The sequence below is a fragment of the Oncorhynchus mykiss genome, chromosome 3, assembly GCF_057628025.1.
Source record: "Oncorhynchus mykiss isolate SJ-2025 chromosome 3, ASM5762802v1, whole genome shotgun sequence".
Lineage (NCBI taxonomy): Eukaryota > Metazoa > Chordata > Actinopteri > Salmoniformes > Salmonidae > Oncorhynchus > Oncorhynchus mykiss.
The window spans coordinates 67123032-67143020 of record NC_143024.1 but is presented as its reverse complement, the minus strand read 5'-3'; the positions used below and the strand labels follow the sequence as shown (position 1 = coordinate 67143020).

The following is a 19989-nucleotide window of genomic DNA, read 5'->3' as shown; positions in this document are numbered from 1 at the left end:
TAAGGACATGTGGTCATGTGGATGGTGGTCATAAACCTTCCACCTCCATGCAGAGAAAAACTCCTCTATGGGGTTTAGGAAGCGGGAGTATGGAGGCAGGAATAGTACTGACATCCTGGGATGTTCAGCAAACCAGTCTATAATCAGTCAATAAATGAGCCTCTGTATTGTAGGGGCCAATGAGTGGTTTGTGTAACAGCACACCATCATTGGACAGTGCTGCACACATTATGATGTCAGCTCCTCAGGACTGGGACATCCAGGTCGAATCCAGCTTCATCCATATAGATGAATGTATGTGCAGTTTGCCTGGCTTCCATCTCCATTACTCTATAGAATACAGTAAATCCACAGTTTTACAGTACTTTACATTATGCATAGCTGTGTATGTACCCTGTTGGGTTATTGAACAGACATCTTACCTGGACATATTGATACCAGAGTTCTCTCACACGTTTACCGTTTCTCTTGAAGGGTACAGTGTGCAGCTGCTTCCTCCTAATTTAATGTTTCTCTAGGACTCTGGACATTGTCGTTGTGCTGACCGTTTTCACATTCCCAAAAGTAATATTGTCTGCCAGCACTCTGTCCCAAATTGCCCGCAGTTTTATTACATTGTTGCCAATTACCATGTCAACAATGGCAATTTCCTGCGCATCTGATAATATTCTGCCTCTCCGTCCTGTGGGAGGCAACCTTTGGATCCTACTGAAAAACACAAAACAGTCAATATATTTCAAAATGTCAGTACATGTAAAAATGTGAACATACTGTATTGTACTGTAATATGTAGTTCAATTATCATTGAAGGACACACATCTCACCTGTTGTTTTTCCAGAAAATTCGTACTGTTAATGCAACTGTTGAAAGCTGCAGATTTGGTTGCACCCTTAAACCGGCCACTCTCAGAGAGCGACCATTGTTTACAAAATGGTCAATAATTGTGGCCCTTATCTCGTCAGAGACCACCACTCTTGGTCTTCCTCTCCTTTGTCCTCCACGCAGTCTCCCTCTCCCTGGCTCTCGTCTTTCCCCACCAACCTGTCTCCCTCTCCCTGGCTCTCATCTTTCTCCACCAACCTGTCTCCCTCTCCCTGCCACTCTTCTTTCCCCACCAACCTGTCTCCCTCTCCCTGCCACTCCTCTTTCCCCACCAACCTGTCTCCCTCTCCCTGGCTCTCGTCTTTCCCCACCAACCTGTCTCCCTGCCACTCTTCTTTCCCCACCAACCTGTCTCCCTCTCCCTGCCACTCTTCTTTCCCCACCAACCTGTCTCCCTCTCCCTGCCACTCTTCTTTCCCCACCAACCTGTCTCCCTCTCCCTGCCACTCTTCTTTCCCCACCAACCTGTCTCCCTCTCCCTGCCACTCCTCTTTCCCCACCAACCTGTCTCCCTCCCCCTGCCACTCTTCTATCCCCACCAACCTGTCTCCCTCTCCCTGCCACTCCTCTTTCCCCACCAACCTGTCTCCCTCCCCCTGCCACTCTTCTATCCCCACCAACCTGTCTCCCTCTCCCTGCCACTCTTCTTTCCCCACCAACCTGTCTCCCTCTCCCTGCCACTCTTCTTTCCCCACCAACCTGTCTCCCTCTCCCTGCCACTCTTCTTTCCCCACCAACCTGTCTCCCTCTCCCTGCCACTCTCCTTTCCCCACCAACCTGTCTCCCTCTCCCTGCCACTCTTCTTTCCCCACCAACCTGTCTCCCTCTCCCTGCCACTCTTCTTTCCCCACCAACCTGTCTCCTTCTCCCTGCCGCTCTTCTTTCCCCACCAACCTGTCTCCCTCTCCCTGCCACTCTTCTTTCCCCACCAACCTGTCTCCCTCCTCCTGCCACTCTTCTTTCCCCACCAACCTGTCTCCCTCTCCCTGCCACTCTTCTTTCCCCACCAACCTGTCTCCCTCCACCTGCCACTCTTCTATCCCCACCAACCTGTCTCCCTCTCCCTGCCACTCCTCTTTCCCCACCAACCTGTCTCCCTCTCCCTGCCACTCTTCTTTCCCCACCAACCTGTCTTCCTTGATTCATGTTTCCAAACTAAATCATTCCGAAGCCGTCCTCTTTTGTGTATTTGGTAATAAGACTAAGAACAGGACACTTGGGTAGGCTTTCAGCTGAAATTACAATCAGCTGTGTTTGGAATGATGAAATATTCTGCTGAGATTTTCTATGTTTCAATCTGGTTACTGCAGAAATGCACAACATTTGCCATCACTCTGTTTTGAATGTGTTTTTAACAGTTTTGGAAACAGTGTGTTAGCATTTGAAAACATATGCTGCAAATATATAGTTTTGCAGGTGGTGGAGTATGAATGAGAAAATAGATCATGGATTTCGGAGAATGTGGTCATTGAATGCATTTTGTGTGAAAGCAATGACAAATTATTCACAGTTTGGTCCACATAGACTTCTATTTCGCTGACTGTGTGAAGAGTTTTGACAATGTGACTTCAGTTTTGACCAATGCACTTTAACAATTGAAAAAAACTGTAATGTGCACACACACACACACACACACACACACACACACACACACACACACACACACACTGAGTATACCAAACATTACAAACACCTTCCTAATATTGAGTTGCCCCCCCCCCCCCCTTTTGCCCTCAGAACAGCCTAAATTTGGATTACAAGGTGTCAAAAGCGTTCCACAGGGATGCTGGCCCATGTTGATTCCAATGCTTCCCATACTTGTGTCAAGTTGGTTGGATGTCCTTTGGGTGGTGGACCATTCTTGATAGACACAGGAAACTGTTGTCTCAGGGCTTAAAAGGCTTACAAATCCTTATTTAACCTGCCTCCTTCCCTTCATCTACACTGATTGAAGTGGATATAACAAGTGGCATCACTAAGGGATCATAGCTATCACCTGGATATTCTCTTTCTCGTCTGGCCAAACCGACACGACAGCCTTCTCAAAAAGCCATTGAGTCATACAGAGGGATTTGACAGTCACAGGATGGTGGTGACTGGGCTAAGGCAGTATATTTGAAAAAGTATTGATACATTTGATATCCATGCAATATCCATCCCTCCATCTGTTTATCTGATGGCACCTTTCTATTCTGCCTTAGTGACGTTAGAAAGAACTCAGTCAACCTCCAGCTACAAATCCCCCAGGAGGACCCAGTCAGTCGGTGGCTGCTCAGCGCTAACACCTATCTGTCCCCTTCCATAGTCCCCGGGGGCAGACAGACAGGACTAGACCCACTGGAGCATGATCTCTCTCTCTCTCTCTCACTCTCTCTCCTCTCTCTCTCTCTCTATGCGTGTGAGAGGAGACAGAAATAATGAATACTTTATAAGACACCAACACACAGAGATAGAAGGAGAGCAAGACTAAGGAAGAGAGTGATGCTTGAAACAGGAGCGAGGAGGAGGATGGAGAAAGAAGTCACAAAGAAAATCTACAGAGGAAGTACAGCGAATTTCCAAAGTACTATTCTTCACTATATTATTCTCAGTGTAATCCCATTGAAAACAAATAGAGATCAAATGTTGGAAGAGGGTTTTGTTGTTGTTGATTTTCCAGTAGCAGTAGGACAAAGGTGCATAATTAGACTATCTGAAGCATTTCCACCCATGCCTTCTCACCGTGTCTAAGAGGGACACTGCTCCTACATAATTCTAGGGTCTATTGAACCATGTCCCCTCCCTCACAACCCTCGTTCCATGGACACACATGAATCCAAATAGCCCTAATGCTGAAATGCTATGACAACTCCAGTGCCACTTCCTCTCTCCTCTCGCCCTCTCTCTCTCTCTCTCTCTGTCTCCCTTTCTTTCTCTCTATGTCTATCTCCCTCTCCCCATACCTGATTAAAGTTATATTCAACGCGCTTCAACTAAATATACAGTAGTAACCATAAAGCGCATCACTATAGCCCCTGTGCTACAGGACTAACCATTCCAGGCACGAAGACTCACACGTCAGTAGACACAGGAGCTGCTTGCTTATCCCCCCCCCACGAGGGAAGGAGAGAAACAAAGGCTAGAGATGTGCTGTTAGAATCAAGAAAGACACAGACACCAGAGAATATACTGAACAAGAAAAAGGGAATGAATGAAAGAACACATCCTATAGACAGTCACAAAGTATTGACTTGACCTTCCACATGAATAGAGATCATTTGATATGTTGCTTTGGGGACATATTTAAGGAGATGATACTGTGCGTAAATCCCTCTCTCTCTCTGCTCCAGCGACAGACAGATAGACGAAGGACTGACACACTATGTTGATAGACAGCTCGATGTACTGCTGACTACTCTGCACTATTTACACATTACAATAACATACACATGCACGCGAACACACGCACCCCTTAGAGAAGTGCGTCCTATCCCTCCTATTCCTACAGACACACCTATCGAACCACACACATGATGTGACCCACTGCTTATACAACCACATAACATCTCTATTAAGGCAGCAATACGCTGTACAATCACACGCAGTCTGCAGTAGGCTGAACACATGTCCCTGGCACACTCGGGTCTGTAAAGGACGGCAGCAGAGTGAAAAGTGAAGGGGGATCATGCATCAAGGTGAAACCCTACACCAGCGATACTCAAACCAGGGCCTCAAGGTTAGCAACGCTGCTGCTTTTCTTCTTTCCCTGGAAGTAAAGACTCAATCAGTCCCTCATTAGAGGGTAAGGCTTGAAAACCAGCAATGCTACCGACCTTGAGGCCATAGAACGCCCTCTTTACATATCATCTTTGAATGATAGTCAAGTGCTGCATGTGGGACATCATCCCCTTTAAATGAGGAAACTAAGCAGCCATTTTGATGCTAACCGCTAGAGGCTTGACCTTCATCATTACACATGACTATGGGGTCTGTTATCACACAATACACTTGGAAGACACAGCTCCCCCTCCATTTATATGTAAATAGATGTGCTTGCTGTGTGTGTTGTTTCATGTTTTTATGTATCACTGGTTTAAAACACTGTATGTTCGTAATGATGATAGGCATGTGTGTGTGAGCCAATACATTAGTCCACGGGAGGGAGCAGAAGTGTGTGTGTTTGTGGGTGATGACGTGAGCTAGAAAAGTGTGTGTGTCTACTGACGTGTGAGTCTTCGTGCCTGGAATGGTTAGTCCTTTAACGCAGGGCCTATTGTGATACGCTGAAGAAGAATATTTATGTTGACAAGGGTTTCATGATTACTACTGTATATTTAGTTGAGGCACGTCAAATATAACTTTAAACAGGTATGTGGATCCAGAGGAAAGAAGAGAGGACTTAGAGAGAAAGAGAAGGAGAGAAAGGGAAAGCAAGACAGAGTAGGAGAGAGAGAAAAAGAAAACAGAGACAGAGCGAGAGACAGAGGAAGTGGCACTGGAGTTGTCATAGCATTTCAGCATTAGGGCTATTTGAATTAATGTGTGTGGCCATGGAACGAGGGCTGTGAGGGAGGGGACATGGTTCAATAGACCCTAGAATTATGTAGGAGCAGTATCCCTCTAAGACGGGGTGTCATGACGTTAGCCTGGGGGTAGGTTTATGACAGTCATAAATACCTCTTCCCCTCCCTTTTTTCCTCTCTCTACCCTACTGATGTTACATTTGCAAAACCCTTGGTTAACATAGAGATTCTGGGAACATCAGAAGGTGGGGGGGAATTAACTATATTCTGGTAATCCGACCAATTGAACATATGCGGTGGTACTTAATGAATATGATGTCAGTTCGGTTGTCATCTGAGACATTCTCATCAATGATAAGATGAGATAAACTCTACAGTGGAAATTCTACACATCAGAGTTATCAGATTCACATGGAATTGTTGTTCAATTTAAAATGTGAGATTTGGATTTTCATAAGGGCTCTGCTCAATCAGTGGCCCGCCCCTGTGAAGGGACATGGGCTATAAAACTTTTCAAACACGCCCTCCTCTCCCTTCCTATATAAAGCCTTGACGACAATATAACCTCCTGTTCCGAGGATGTGAGGACGATGGTCCGATGTCAGAATGGTTCAGATAATAACTACAGAACGAAGCCAACATCAGCGTGAGCTTTGGTTGCGAATAGTATGAACTTTGAACTCTTATTCATTACAGAAGTGATACCTCCTAGCCGTTGAGTTAGCAACAGCAGCTGCAAACTCAGGTTAGGAAGGAACAGACAGAGTAATCCGTCTACCACACAACAACATTACTACAACGTATCCAATTTACCAGCAGAGACATTCTTCAAAGGACTCGGTTGGGCAACACGGCCTTCCATCTACCACCAACCTACCGAAGCGCAGCTCAGAGTAAATATTTATTGCATTTTCCTTTTCCAAATGGGTGGTAATTTAGAATGCATAAGATACTGTATTTACGATAGCACAGCTTCTCCCTGTGTCCCTCAGTCTTCCCGCTCTTTCACTCAAACCCAGCCCCTTTTCTTGTGTGTAACCAGCTGTCATCTGTTCCGCCCGCTAGGGACGTTTTCCTTTATGACGTAATTGGTAATCAAGTTATGATTAATTATGTATATGTGTAATTCTGTGTGATTAGTTAGGTATTTAGTAAATACCCTTAATCAAGGGTTTGTGAAGATAATCAAGAATTTACAACTTTCAGATGAGACTGAATTAAAGTGACGATTAATATTGACTGCTATTGATGTAAAATATTACTAGATCTTTAAGAGTTTATTCGGAAGATAATAGCTCTATAAATATTATTTTGTGGTGCCCTGACTCTCTAGTTAATTACATTTACATGATTAGCTCAATCAGGTAATATTAATTACGGATAAATTATTTTATAGAATAGCATGTCATACCACTTAATCCGGCATAGCCAAAGACATGGCAGGGGTGAGAAGGAATGGGTGGGAAGGGTTAAGGGTTAAGGGTTAAGGGTTAAGGGTTAGGGTTAGGATTAAGGGTTAATGATAATAGGATTTAGAATTTCGGTCCCCACAAGGATAGTACAACAATGAGCTAGGTCTCCTCTCAGTCTACAGGTCTGTCTGATTGAACGTCAGCTCTCTGTGAAATTTATTGACTGTGGCCAGTCTACACTACTGGTCAAAAGTTTTAGAACACCTACTCATTCAAGAGTTTTTTTAAATTTGTATTATTTTGTACATTGTTCAATAATAGTGAAGACATCAAAACAATGAAATAAACACATTTCGAGATATGTAGTAACCAATAAAAGAATGAAACAATTCAAAACATATTTTATATTTGAATTTCTTCAAATAGCCACTCTTTGCCTTGATGACAGCTTTGCACACTCGTAGCATTCTCTCAACCGGCTTCATGAGGTAGTCACCTGGAATGCATTTCATTTAATGGGTGTGCCTTCTTAAAAGTTAATTTGTGGAATTTATTTCCTTCTTTCAGCGATTGAGCCAATCAGTTGTGTTTTGACAAGGTAGTAGGGGCATACAGAAGACAGCCCTATTTGGTAAAATACCAAGTCCATATTATGAGAAGAACAGCTCAAATAAGCAAAGAGAAATGACAGTCCATCCATACTTTAAGACTTGAAGGTCAGTTAATATGAATACTTCAAGAACTTTGAAAGTTTCTTCAAGTGTAGTCGCAAAAAACCATCAAGCGCTATGATGAAACTGGCTCTCATGAGGACCACCACAGGAAAGGAAGAACCAGAGTTACCTCTGCTGCAGAGGATACGTTCATTAGAGTTACCAGTCTCAGAAATTGCAGCCCAAATAAATGCTTTACAGAGTTCAACTAACATACACATCTCAACATCAACTGTTCAGAGGAGACAGTGTGAATCAGGCCTTCATGGTCGAATTTCTGCAAAGAAACCACTACTAAAGGACACCAATAAGAAGAATAGACCTGCTTGGTCCAAAGAAACACGAGCAGTGGCCATTAGACCGGTGGAAATCTGTTCTGGTCAGGAGTCCAAATTGGAGATTTTTGGTTCCAACTGCCGTGTCCTTGCGTGTGGATGAATGGATGATCTCCACATGTTTATTTCCCACCGTGAAGCATGGAGGAGGAGGTGTTATGGCATGGGGCTGCTTTGCTGGTGACACCATCTGTGATTTATTTAGAATTCAAGGCATACTTAACCAGCATGGCTACCACAGCATTCTGCAGCGATACGCCATCCCATCTGGTTTGATCTTAGTGGGACTATCATTTGTTTTTCAACAGGACAATGAGCACACCTCCAGGCTGTGTAAGGGCTATTTGACCAAGAAGGAGAGTGATGGAGTGCTGCATCAGATGACCTGGCCTCCACAATCACCTGACCACAACCCATTTGAGATGGTTTGGGGTGAGTTGGACCACAGAGTGAAGAAAATGCAGCCAACAAGTGATCAGCATATGTGGGAACTCCTTCAAGACTGTTGGAAAAGCTTTCCAGATGAAGCTGATTGAGAGAATGCCAAGAGTGTGCAAAGCTGTCATCAAGGCAAGGGTGGCTATTTGAAGAATCTCAAATATACAATATACTATGATTTGTTTAACACTTATTTTGTTACTACATGTGTGTTATTTCATAATGTTGATGTCTTCACTATTATTGTACAATGTAGAAAATAGTAAAAATAAAGAAAAACCCTTGAATGAGTGCTCTAAAACTTTTGACCGGTAGTGTACTGAGAAAGGATCCTTTGTCAGTCTGTCACACAGTCAACTCTGTTTGTCTGTGTGGGTGTGTTTGTCTGTGTGGGTGTGTTTGTCTGTGTGGGAGGGGGTACTTGTACATTCATTTGTTGTTTCTTTACATGGCCTTGAATGACTTTTCCAACTGACAATAATTCATAATTCTGAGCGTAGTTACCCTAATCAACTTCAACATTTCAATATGTCATTGCAGTAATACTAATAGACCCCTTCTTCAACACAAGTCATAATCTGCAACAAGATATCACAGTCTCGTCATTTCTTGACGTCCTTGGACAAACATCTATTTTTGCCTAGTAACTCACTTAATTTCATCCTGATTGGTTAAGTTAAGGGTTAGGGTTTGGGATAGGGTTAAAATAGGAATAACTCTAGGGTTAAGATCAGGCAATAATTCCGATTGGTTAACAGTTCAGGCATTCATTCTGATTGGTTAAGTTAAGGATTAAGGTTTGGGATAGGGTTAAAACAGAAAAACACCCCCAGGTTAAGTTTAGCCATTAATTAAGACTGGCCTTGCTAACTCATTGTGGATGGATGGCTCAGTGGTCTAAGCAGTGAGCTCCAACTCCATAGACTGCTGGTTTAATTCCAGCTCCTGGCACTTGTTTTGAGTTGTTTTTTTTTGCCCCTAGTGGACGGTTTTGACAGCTTCTCCTGACATCCTGGGGACCTGCAAAAATGCCACATTTCTACTTGAATCTGGAGTGATCTCTCTGGTCATAATATAGCCTAGTTCCCATCAATACAGATCAGCCTCATATAAGATATGCCTCATATAAGATATTAGATATTTACTTATATGATGCACCAGCTGCTTGATGCTGTGAAGGTTAACTAGATTTAAACTGGTATAGATTGGGGTTAGGGGGTTTCCAATCCAGTGCTCCCCTGTATTTCAACCTGGACTCAGGGGTTCACGTAACATAGTAAATGTAAACCCGGGACATACCAATTGTGATATGTTACATTTCGTATGGTATGCATGAATTTGTGGATGTCCATCATCCATTTTGTATGATATGTTACGATTTACAGTTCGAACAATATGTTACGAATTTGAAAACGTGTGACATTCCAATTTGTTGTGACTAACATTAGCTAGGTGGTTAACACTAACGTTAGCTAGGTGGCTATCGTTAGCTAGGCTAGGGGTTAGGGGTAAGTTTAGGGTTAGGGGAAGGATTAGCTAACATGCTAAGTAGTTGCCAAAGTAGCTAAAAAGTCATGAGTATTTGCAAAGTTTGTAATTAGCTAAAATGCTAAAGTTGTCTGTGATGAGATTCAAACACGCAACCTTTGGGTTGCTAGACATTTGTGTTTTACGCCTACCCATCTACCCCGACCAACCACCTTACTTTAGTCTAATACCAAACGTAACATATCATACTAATCTGGGTGTCCCGGATATATGTTTACTATGCTATGTCTAGTCTATGAGACCAGGCTGTGTAATTCACTGCAAATGCATGTGTATTGTGTGATTGTTTAGAAAACAAAAGCAGGTCTGTTAGAATGTGTATGTCATCAGGTATATGCACTAATGTGTGTGTGCCTGTGTGCGTGTGTGCGTGTGTACATGTGTGCCTGCGTGCGTGAGTCTGTGTGCCCTATGTCTCCTTACCTAGTATAGCCAGCACAGTGTTGTCCTTCAGCACCTCCATGGACCCGGAGCAGACAAAGTAGATGGCCTGCAGAGCGTCTCCCTGGCGGATGAGGAACTCTCCCGGGGCGCAAAACGACGTCTTGATGATGAGGGACAGGGAGCGCAGACACCCCCTACTGGCCGACTCAAACAGCGGCAGCTGCAGCAGCTCCTTATTCAGGTGCATGGCGATGTCCGCCCTCAACTCATCTGGGAAGTCCTTCAACAACTAGAGAGAATGAGGGATGAGAAAGAGAGAATAAAAGATGAGAGATAGAGTTTGGACAGAGAGGATTGACAGGTGAGAGAGAAAGTTGAAGAGGTAGAATAGGGGGAAGAAAGAGAGGCAAAATAAGTTATTGAATTGAGAGAAGAATCAATACAGGAGGAATTACATTTTTATTTTTTATTTTTTGGGGAGGAATTTTACCCCTTTTTCTCCCCAATTTCGTGGTATCCAACGCTACAACTCCCGTACGGACTCGGGAGAGACGAAGGTTGAAAGTCATGCGTCTTCCGATACACACCCAACCAAGACGCACTGCTTCTTAACACAGCGTGCATCCAACCCGGAAGCCAGCCGCACCAATGCGTCGGAGGAAACACCGTGCACCTGGCTACCTTGGTTAGCGCACACTGCGCCCAGCCCGCCACAGGAGTCGCTGGTGCGCGATGAGACAAGGACACCCCTACCGACCAAGCCCTCCCTAACCTGGGCGACGCTAGGCCAATTGTACGTCGCCCCACGGACCTCCCGGTCGCGGCCGGTTACGACAGAGCCTGGGCGCGAACCCAGGGACTCTGATGGCACAGCTGGCGCTGCGCCACCCGGGAGGCCCGGAATTACATTTTTTAACCAACAGGAGCATTGGGAACATGAAAAGAATACAAGAATGAGAGAGAGAGAGAGAGAGAGAGAGAGAGAGAGAGAGAGAGTGGCAGCATAGTCGTAAGAGAGGGACTGCTTAGTCTACTGTTGTTATAACCCACCTCGCTGACGTCGATGCCATTGTTAACAGACCAGGTTGTCTGGAAGCACTCCAGCATACGTTGCTCCAGGGCTTTGGGCAGGCGGTGGACCCTGATGAAGTCCTTCAGGTCCTTGGTACGGGTGTGGTAGAGGGAGCGCCGGGAGTACATCCTCTGAATGATGGCAGTCACGTTACCAAACACCACCGCATGCATCAGGGCTGGTGGCAAAGGGACAGGGAGAGGTTAGTGTGTGTGTGTTGCTATAACGTGTGGAGGGGGGAAGTGGGGGTGGGGGGTGTGTAAGTGTGTGTGTGTGTGTGTGTGAGTGTGTGTGTCTGTGTGCGTGAGTGTGTCTTCAATGTAAGAATCAGTCATAGATAATACTTAATGATACAAACAGAAAATAGTTTCACATAGAAGATACATATACCAGATGCACAACAATCATCTACACGAAGCCCAGGAAGATCAGACAGTAATCTGTTACAGCCATACTGTATCTACAGAAGGTATATTGCTCATGTAACAGTGTTGCTTCCGTCCCTCTCCTCGCCCTAACCTGGGCTTCAACCAAGGACCCTCTGAACACATCAACAACTGCCTCCCACGAAGCATCATTACCTATCGCTCCACAAAAGCCACGGCCCTTGCAGAGCAAAGGGGAAACAACTACTTCAAGGTCTCAGAGCAAGTGACGCCACGGATCGAAATGCCACTAGCGCGCACCGCTATCTAGTTAGCCACACCGGTTACACTCACAGCGTTTAAATAGCATACCCCTGCCAAAATAGAGGTCTAATCGCACTGCCTCTCTCTCTCTCCCTCTGATTTTCTTTCTTATCTCTTTCTTTCCTGCTTATCCTTCTCTCTGTGTGTCTGATTACGGCTCTGCTCTTTCTACCACCCCCCCTTCCATCGCTCTCTCTCTCCACACACACACACACGCACACACACACTTTTGTTTTACTATCCTTGTGGGGACCAAAACATTTATTCCCTTTCAAAATCATATTTTCCCTAACCCTAAGCCTAACTCTAACGCTAAACCTAAACCCAACCTTAAATCTAACCCTAATTGTAACCCTAACCCCTAAGCCTAAAATAGCCTTTTACTTGTAGGGTCTGGGGAAATGTTCCTTGTTTTACTATCCTTGTGAGGACTTCTGGTCCCCACAAGGATAGTTAAACCAAACCACACACACTGCACTGATGGCACAGGACAATTTGACTCTGCGTGATTGTGTGGGTAGTTGCTTTTGGAGGTTTGCAAGGATGGGTATGTGTGTCTCCAGTGACTGAGGTTGAGAGTGTGTGTAAGTCTGATAGAAGGGGCCACTAACAAGGGTGCTGTGACTGTGTGTACATGGATGGTTAAATATCAGAGCCAACTGAAGCAGACACATTGAAGGGGCCCATTCTAAGAACTCTCTCCTGACCGATTAGACAATCAGTGAGTTCCTCAGTCCTATGATCCTAGATGGTCATATCATTCTTATTGTGTAACAGTCTGGTTCTGGGTAGACAGGTTGTTGTTTCTCCCTGTGAGGATGAAGCTCTCTAATATTCTCTGTCTGTCTGGCACATCGCCACGGTTACCTGTAGGACTATAGCCAGCTTATCTGTATTTAAACCGTGTTTAAACTTCAACTCTCCAGGCAAAGCAGGTTAAATGTGCCTATTTTGACATGTTCCAATGAGACAATTTTGGGCAGGATGTATGAGTGTTTTGTGCTGTGTTTGTGTGCGCACACATTACATGTGTATGGATGTGTTACTTTCAGTGTTGAGCAGTGTCTTTTTTAAGTGTGTGAATCTGTGTCTGTGTTGACATTAGAGAGTGTGTTAATGTGTGGATGGAATTTCAGCTGTCAGCTGGCTGGGACAGTAATGGCACAGTGCTATGCTCTGGTGACAAGCCTGTGTGTGTGTGTGTGTCTGTCTGTCCGCCCGCCCGTCCGCCTGCCTGCCTGCCTGTCTGTCTGTTTGTCTGCCTGTCTGTCTGTGTAGCCTCCACACTTAATTAAAGCACTTTAATTGCACCGAGGCCTAAGAATATGCCCTCCTCCTCTTTCTCTTTACTGCCCCCCTCTTATTGAAGAAGCACCATACTGGACATCTGGAATGGGGTCAATTTGTTACACCACCCTGCCTGCGTGTTGAATGGCACCATATTTCCTATATTGTGCACCTTTGACCAGAGCCCATAGGGATGGCTGAAAGTAGTGGACTATGTGGAATAGGGTGCCATTTGGGATACATTCATAGACATTCACCACTCTCAAGTTAAATCATTGACAGTTGTTCCATTTGCAAGAAGCCCTGGGGAAAGCAGGTTGCTGTGAACACGTTGCTGTTTTTTCATCTAAGCTAATAATATGCAGACAGTTTCCATTTGCAAGAAGCCCTGGGGAAAGCAGGTTGCTGTGAACACGTTGCTGTTTTTTCATCTAAGCTAATAATATGCAGACAGTTTCCATTTGAACCATTTATTATGAACTAGTCTACCAGGCATGAACTAAAATGAACCAACCAACTCCAAAATGCGACAAGGAGTGGGCTTGATCACTGTGATGTGGCCTCATGGGAGATGTAGTCTAAGGATCAGTGGGGAACTGTAAGGGCCTTCAGCACAAAAGGATTCATAATGATTTATATTTTTGTATTTAAATTTCATTGTAATTTCTATTTAATCTTTTCTTCAATTTAAACGACATTCTATTTAATTTATTCAGTTTGAGTTGGAAAGGGAACGGTTAACACTGAACATAAACAAAATCCAATTAGAATTGTTCTTTGGTGGTCTCTGGGGAGAAAAATCTAGCTAGCCATTGGCTAGGCCCTCAGAAGCTAGGCGGAATGTATCTGCATTCAACTGTATTAGGGCAGAATTTTGGAGTGACAGAGAAATCAACCAATCACATTTTGCAATGGGTGGGACAGTTTTTTTCTACTTCCGCCTTCACGAAGGCCTAGACAAGTCACTGCTGAGTGGGAGCGGTATCCTAGTTTGAGTTTTTTTTAGGGGGTAGATTAGCTGTAATATTGCAGATAGAGTTGTAGTCGGATGTTTACATACACCTAGGTTGCAGTCATTAAAACTCGTTTTTCAACCACTCCACACATTTCTCATTAACAAACTACAGTTTTGGCAAGTCGGTTAGGACATCTACTTTGTGCATGACACAAGTAACTTTTACAACAATTGTTTACAGACATATTATTTCACTTATAATTCACTGTATCACAATTCCAGTGGGTCAGAAGTTTACATACACTAAGTTGACTGTGTCTTTAAACAGCTTGGTAAATTCCAGAAAATGATGTCATGGCTTTAGAAGCTAGGCTAATTGATAGTCTAATTGACATCACTTGAGTCAATTGGAGGTGTACCTGTGGATGTATTTCAAGGCCTACCTCCAAACTCAGTGCCTCTTTGCTTGACATCATGGGAAAAACAAAATAAATCAGCCAAGACCTCAGAAAAACAATTGTAGACCTCCACAAGTCTGGATCATCATTGGGAGCAATTTCCAAATGCCTGAAGGTACCACATTCATCTGTACAAACAATAGTATGCAAGTATAAACACCATGGGACCACACAACCGTCATACCGCTCCTAGAGATGAACGTATTTTGGTGCGAAAAGTGCAAATCAATCCCAGAACAACAGCAAAGGCAATTGTGAAGATGCTGGAGGAATCAGGTACAAAAGTATCTATATCCACAGTAAAACAAGTCCTATATCAAACATAACCCGAAAGACCACTCAGCAAGGAAGAAACCACTGCTCCAAAACCGCTATAAAAAAGTCAGACTACGGTTTGCAACTGCACATGGGGACAAAGATCGTACTTTTATGGAGAAATGTCCTCTGGTCTGATCAAACAAAAATAGAACTGTTTGGCCAGTGACCATCACTATGTTTGGAGGAAAAGGGGGAGGCTTGCAGGCTGAAGAACACCATCCCAACCGTGAAGCACAGGGTGGCAGCATCATGTTGTGGCGGTGCTTTGCTGCAGGAGGGACTGGTTGCACTTCACAAAATAGATGGCAAATACGAATTGAATGTATGTAAACTTCTGACCCACTGGGAATGTGATGAAAGAAATAAAAGCTGAACTAAATCATTCTCTCTATTGTTCTGACATTTCACATTCTTAAAATAAAGTGGTGATCCTAACTGACCTAAGACAGGGAATTTTTATATGTCAGGAATTGTGAAAAACTGATTTTAAATGTATTTGGCTAAGATGTATGCAAACTTCCGACTTTAAACTAAACACTCTAATGTACTTGTCCTCTTGCTCAGTTGTGCTGTGCACCGGGGCCTCCCACTCCTCTTTCTATTCTGGTTAGAGCCAGTTTGAGGCGGTTCTGTGAAGGGAGTAGTACACAGTGTTGTACAAGATCTTCAGTTACTTGGCAATTTCTCGCACGGAATAGCCTTCATTTCTCAGAACAAGAATAGACTGATGAGTTTCAGAAGAAAGTTCTTTGTTTCTGGACATTTTGAGCCTGTAATCGAACCCACAAATGCTCATGCTCGAGATATTCAACTAGTCTAAAGAAGGCCAGATTTATTGCTTCTTTAATCAGAACAGCAGTTTTCAGCTATTCTAACATAATTGCAAAAGTTTTTTTTAATGATAAATTAGCTAATCCAAGTTTATCATTTTAAAGGCTAACACACCGTGCCATTGGAACACAGGAGTGATGGTTTCTGATAATGGGCCTCTGTACGCCTATGTAGATATTCCATAAAAAATCTGCCGTTTCCAGCTACAATAGTTTACAACATTAACAATGTCGACACTGTATTTCTGATCAACTTGATGTTATTTTATTGGACAAAAATGTGCTTTTCTTTCAAAAACAAGGACATTTCTAAGTGACCCCAAACTTTTGAATGGTAGTGTACAGTATATGTCCACACTATGAAGTTGGTTTAGTACTGTGAAATTGTGAAAATAATGTCAATTTCGTTTTAGTGAAATAAATGTTTGAAAAGACTGCCTGAAATTCAGCCAGCCTGTTTTGGTGGGATGGAGTTTGGGCCTGCTTGGCGTCCTCATAAGTTAACAAAGAAAAAAAGTTCCAAACCAGCTAGTTTCCCTTCCCCACTCAGACCACTCCCAGACAAAAATTCTTGCTTGAGAAATTGCTCTTTACCAAGATGTGATTTTTGTTTATTTTTGACCATTTTAATGAAAACATTTTTACCCAGATGTTAAAGGCTGCATTGGGCCTTTCATGTCACCCTTCAAGGTGAACTTTAAAAGTGAAGTTTAAGATGATCATCATTTGGTGAGTGGCAGTGGCACCCGCTTGCTGTTAGGTATCTCTTTGTAAATATTGCGTGTGAAACATTGTTGCATTTAACCTTTACATCACCGGTTACTTGGTGTGCTGAACAAGATAAAATATGTTTGCAATGGGAAGTAATAGCTGTACATTTCGATTTGGAAATGCTTAATGGTTGTATTTTTGTTATTATCGCAGGGGCCTACTGGATTATTGTGAACGGGCTGTTTTTACAGTAGGCTATGCTGTGTGTGACTGCTCTCTTTCTATTGGCCGCGTCTATGTGATATATTAAAAGGGTTTCTCTCCTGCACGGAGCGTGTAGAATACGGTCGCTTTCCATTCAGCACCACGAGCCTTTTACCTTTGATGTGTCACTGTTGTCATCGCTAGGCTATTGGTGATAGTGATAGTGTTAGGCTACTGTAGGATGTTTAAACTGTTGTTGTTGTTGTTGCTCGTCGCATTATTCCATGCAGGGCTTGTGCGTGACAGCCCAATGCGTGGCTCAGGCCTGTAATGATTAATTCATGATGTCATCAAAAATCATTGCTAATCAAATCACATTTTAATTGTCACATGCTTCGTAAACAACAGATGGAGACTGACAGTGAAATGCTTATTTACGGGCCCTTCCCAACAATGCAAATAAAGAATTATAAAAAATTATAATAATAGAAAAAAAATGGTAACACAAGGACAAAATACAAAATGAGCAATGATAGCTTGGCAAAATACACGGGGTAACAGTACCGAGTTGAGGTGCAAGGAAATGAGAGGTACATAAATGGAGGTACATATGTACAGTGCATTCAGAAAGTATTCAGAACCCTTGACTTTTTCCACATTTTGTTTAAGTTCAGTCTTATTCTAAAATGTATGAAATTGTTTTTGTTTACCTCATCAATCTACACACAATACCCCATTATGACAAAGCAAAATCTTTTTTTTTAACATTTTGCAAATATATTAAAAACGGAAATTTCACATTTACATAAGTATTCAGACCCTTTACTCAGTACTATGTTGAAGCAACTTTGGCAGCGATTACAGCCTCGAGTCTTCTTGAGTACGACGCTACAAGCTTGGCACACCTGTACTTGGGGAGTTTCTCCCATTCTTCTCTGCAGATCCTCTCAAGCTCTGTCTGGTTAGATGGGGAGAGTTTCTGAACAGCTATTTTCAGGTATCTCCAGAGATGATCAAATGGGTTCAAGTCCGGGCTCTGGCTGGGCCACTCAAGGACATTGTTGCGAAGCCACTCATGCGTTGTCTTGGCTGTGTGCTAAGGGTCGTTGTCCTGTTGGAAGGTGAACCTTTGCCCCAGTATGAGGTCGTGAGCACTCTGGAGCAGGTTTCTTCCATTTAAGAATGATGGAGGCCACTGTGTTCTTGGGGACCTTCAATGCTGCATAATTTTTTTGGTACCCTTCCCCAGACCTGTGCCTCGACACAATGCCTACTGACAATTAATTCAACCTCATGGCTTGGTTTTTGCTCTGACATGCACGGTCAACTGTGGGCCCTTATATAGACAGATGTGTGCATTTCCAAATCATGTCCAATGAATTCAATTTACCACAGGTAGAATCCAATCAAGTTGTTGAAACATCTCAAGGATGATCAATGGAAACAGGATGCAACTGAGCTCAATTGTGAGTCTCATAGCAAAGGGTCTGAATACTAATGTAAATAAGGTATTTTCTGTTTTTATTTTTAACACATGCGCAAAAATGTCTGCAAAAACTGTTTTCACTTTTCATTATGGTGTATTGTGTGTAGATTGATGAGGAAAAAATATTTAGAATAAACAAAACAAAATGTGGAAAACGTCAAGGGGTCTGAATACTTTCCAAATGCACTATCTACAGTTGAAGTCGGACGTTTACATGCACCTTAGCCAAATACATTTAAACTCAGTTTTCACAATTCCTGACCTTTAATCCTAGTAGAAATTCCCTGTCTTAGGTCAGTTAGGATCACCACTTTATTTTAAGAATGTGACATGTTAGAATAATAGTAGAGAGAATTATTTTTTCAGTTTTTATTTCGTTCATCACATTCCCAGTGGGTCAGAAGTTTACATACACTGAATTATTATTTGGTAGCATTGCCTTTAAATTGTTTAACTTGGGTAAAATGTTTTGGGTAGCCTTCCACAAGCTTCCCACAATATGTTAGGTGAATTTTGGCCCATTCCTCCTGACAGAGCTGGTGTCACTGAGTCAGGTTTGTAGGCCTCCTTGCTCGCACACGCTTTTTCAGTTCTGTCCAAAAATGTTCTATAAGATTGAGGCCAGAGCTTTGTGATGGCCACTCCAATACATTGACTTTGTTGTCCTTAAACCATTTTGACACAACTTTGAAAGCATGCTTGGGGTCATTGTCCATTTGGAAGACCCATTTGCGACCAAGCTTTAACTTCCTGACTGATGTCTTGAGATGTTGCTTCAATATATCTACATAATTATCCTTCCTCATGTTGCCATCTATTTTGTGAAGTGCACCAGTCCCTCAAGCAGCAAAGTACCCTCACAACATGATGATGCCACCCCTGTGCTTCACGGTTGGGATGGTGTTCTTCAGCATGCAAGCCTCCCCCTTTTTCATCCAAACATAACGATGGTCATTATGGCCAAACAGTTCTATTTTTGTTTCATCAGACCAGAGGACATTTCTCCAAAAAGTATGATCTTTGTCCCCTTGTGCAGTTGCAAACCGTAGTCTGGCTTTTTTTTATGGCGGTTTTGGAGGAGTGGCTTCTTCCTTGCTGAGCGGCATTTCAGGTTATATTATGTGGCAGACCAGGGGTGGACAGAGTATGATTAACTCAGTTTCAAGGGTGTTTATTAAATAATAAATCAAAAAGAAAGAACAGGTCTCCCCCATGAGACCCTCTCCGGGATACCTTCTCCTGGGCTCCGGGTCTTCCTGTATCCTGTCGGGCACACAAACTCAACTCCCTCGGCTTAGCTCGGGTAACCGTATCCAACCATATGGAAGTCACCTCACTTCCCCTCGTCCTCTCCCTGTGTGCTGCCCTTCTGGCAGCTTTATGGGCCTTACACAGCTGGTGAGCAATCCGCCCTTGATTACTCACCAGCTCCCAATCAGACCCAATTTGTCCTGTCCGGAGAGCCCGTCGAGACCTGGCACATCCAGCAGATGGAGCCACCGCCTCGTGATGTAGACTCCATCTGTGACCAGGCTTCGACGAGCCTCCCCCTGGTGGCTGACCTGCTGTACGCCACACTCCCCCCCCCCCCCCCTAGCTCTGTTGGGGAGGGGACGGTCATGAGTGCAACGTCTGTCTCCCTTCTCGATAGGACATCCGAGTTTCCATGCTTCGCCCCTGACCTGTGCCCAACAGAAAAAGAGAAGCGTTGAAGGGACAAGAACCACCTGGTGACCCAATCGTTTGTGTTCTTTCCCCTGGCCA

The 19989-nt window shown here is 43.6% G+C and overlaps 1 protein-coding gene across 1 annotated transcript in view; it reads right to left on the bottom strand.

The window, feature by feature from the left end:
• Positions 1 to 19989, bottom strand: part of LOC110520229 (voltage-gated delayed rectifier potassium channel KCNH8) — a 63997-nt gene that overhangs the window by 13962 nt on the left and 30046 nt on the right. Inside the window, exons 8-9 of the mRNA XM_090229957.1 lie at positions 11266 to 11465; positions 10255 to 10504 (exon numbers count right to left, since the gene is read on the bottom strand). Coding sequence (XP_090086083.1) covers positions 10255 to 10504; positions 11266 to 11465 — 450 coding nt within the window. The remainder of the gene's footprint in view (positions 1 to 10254; positions 10505 to 11265; positions 11466 to 19989) is intronic.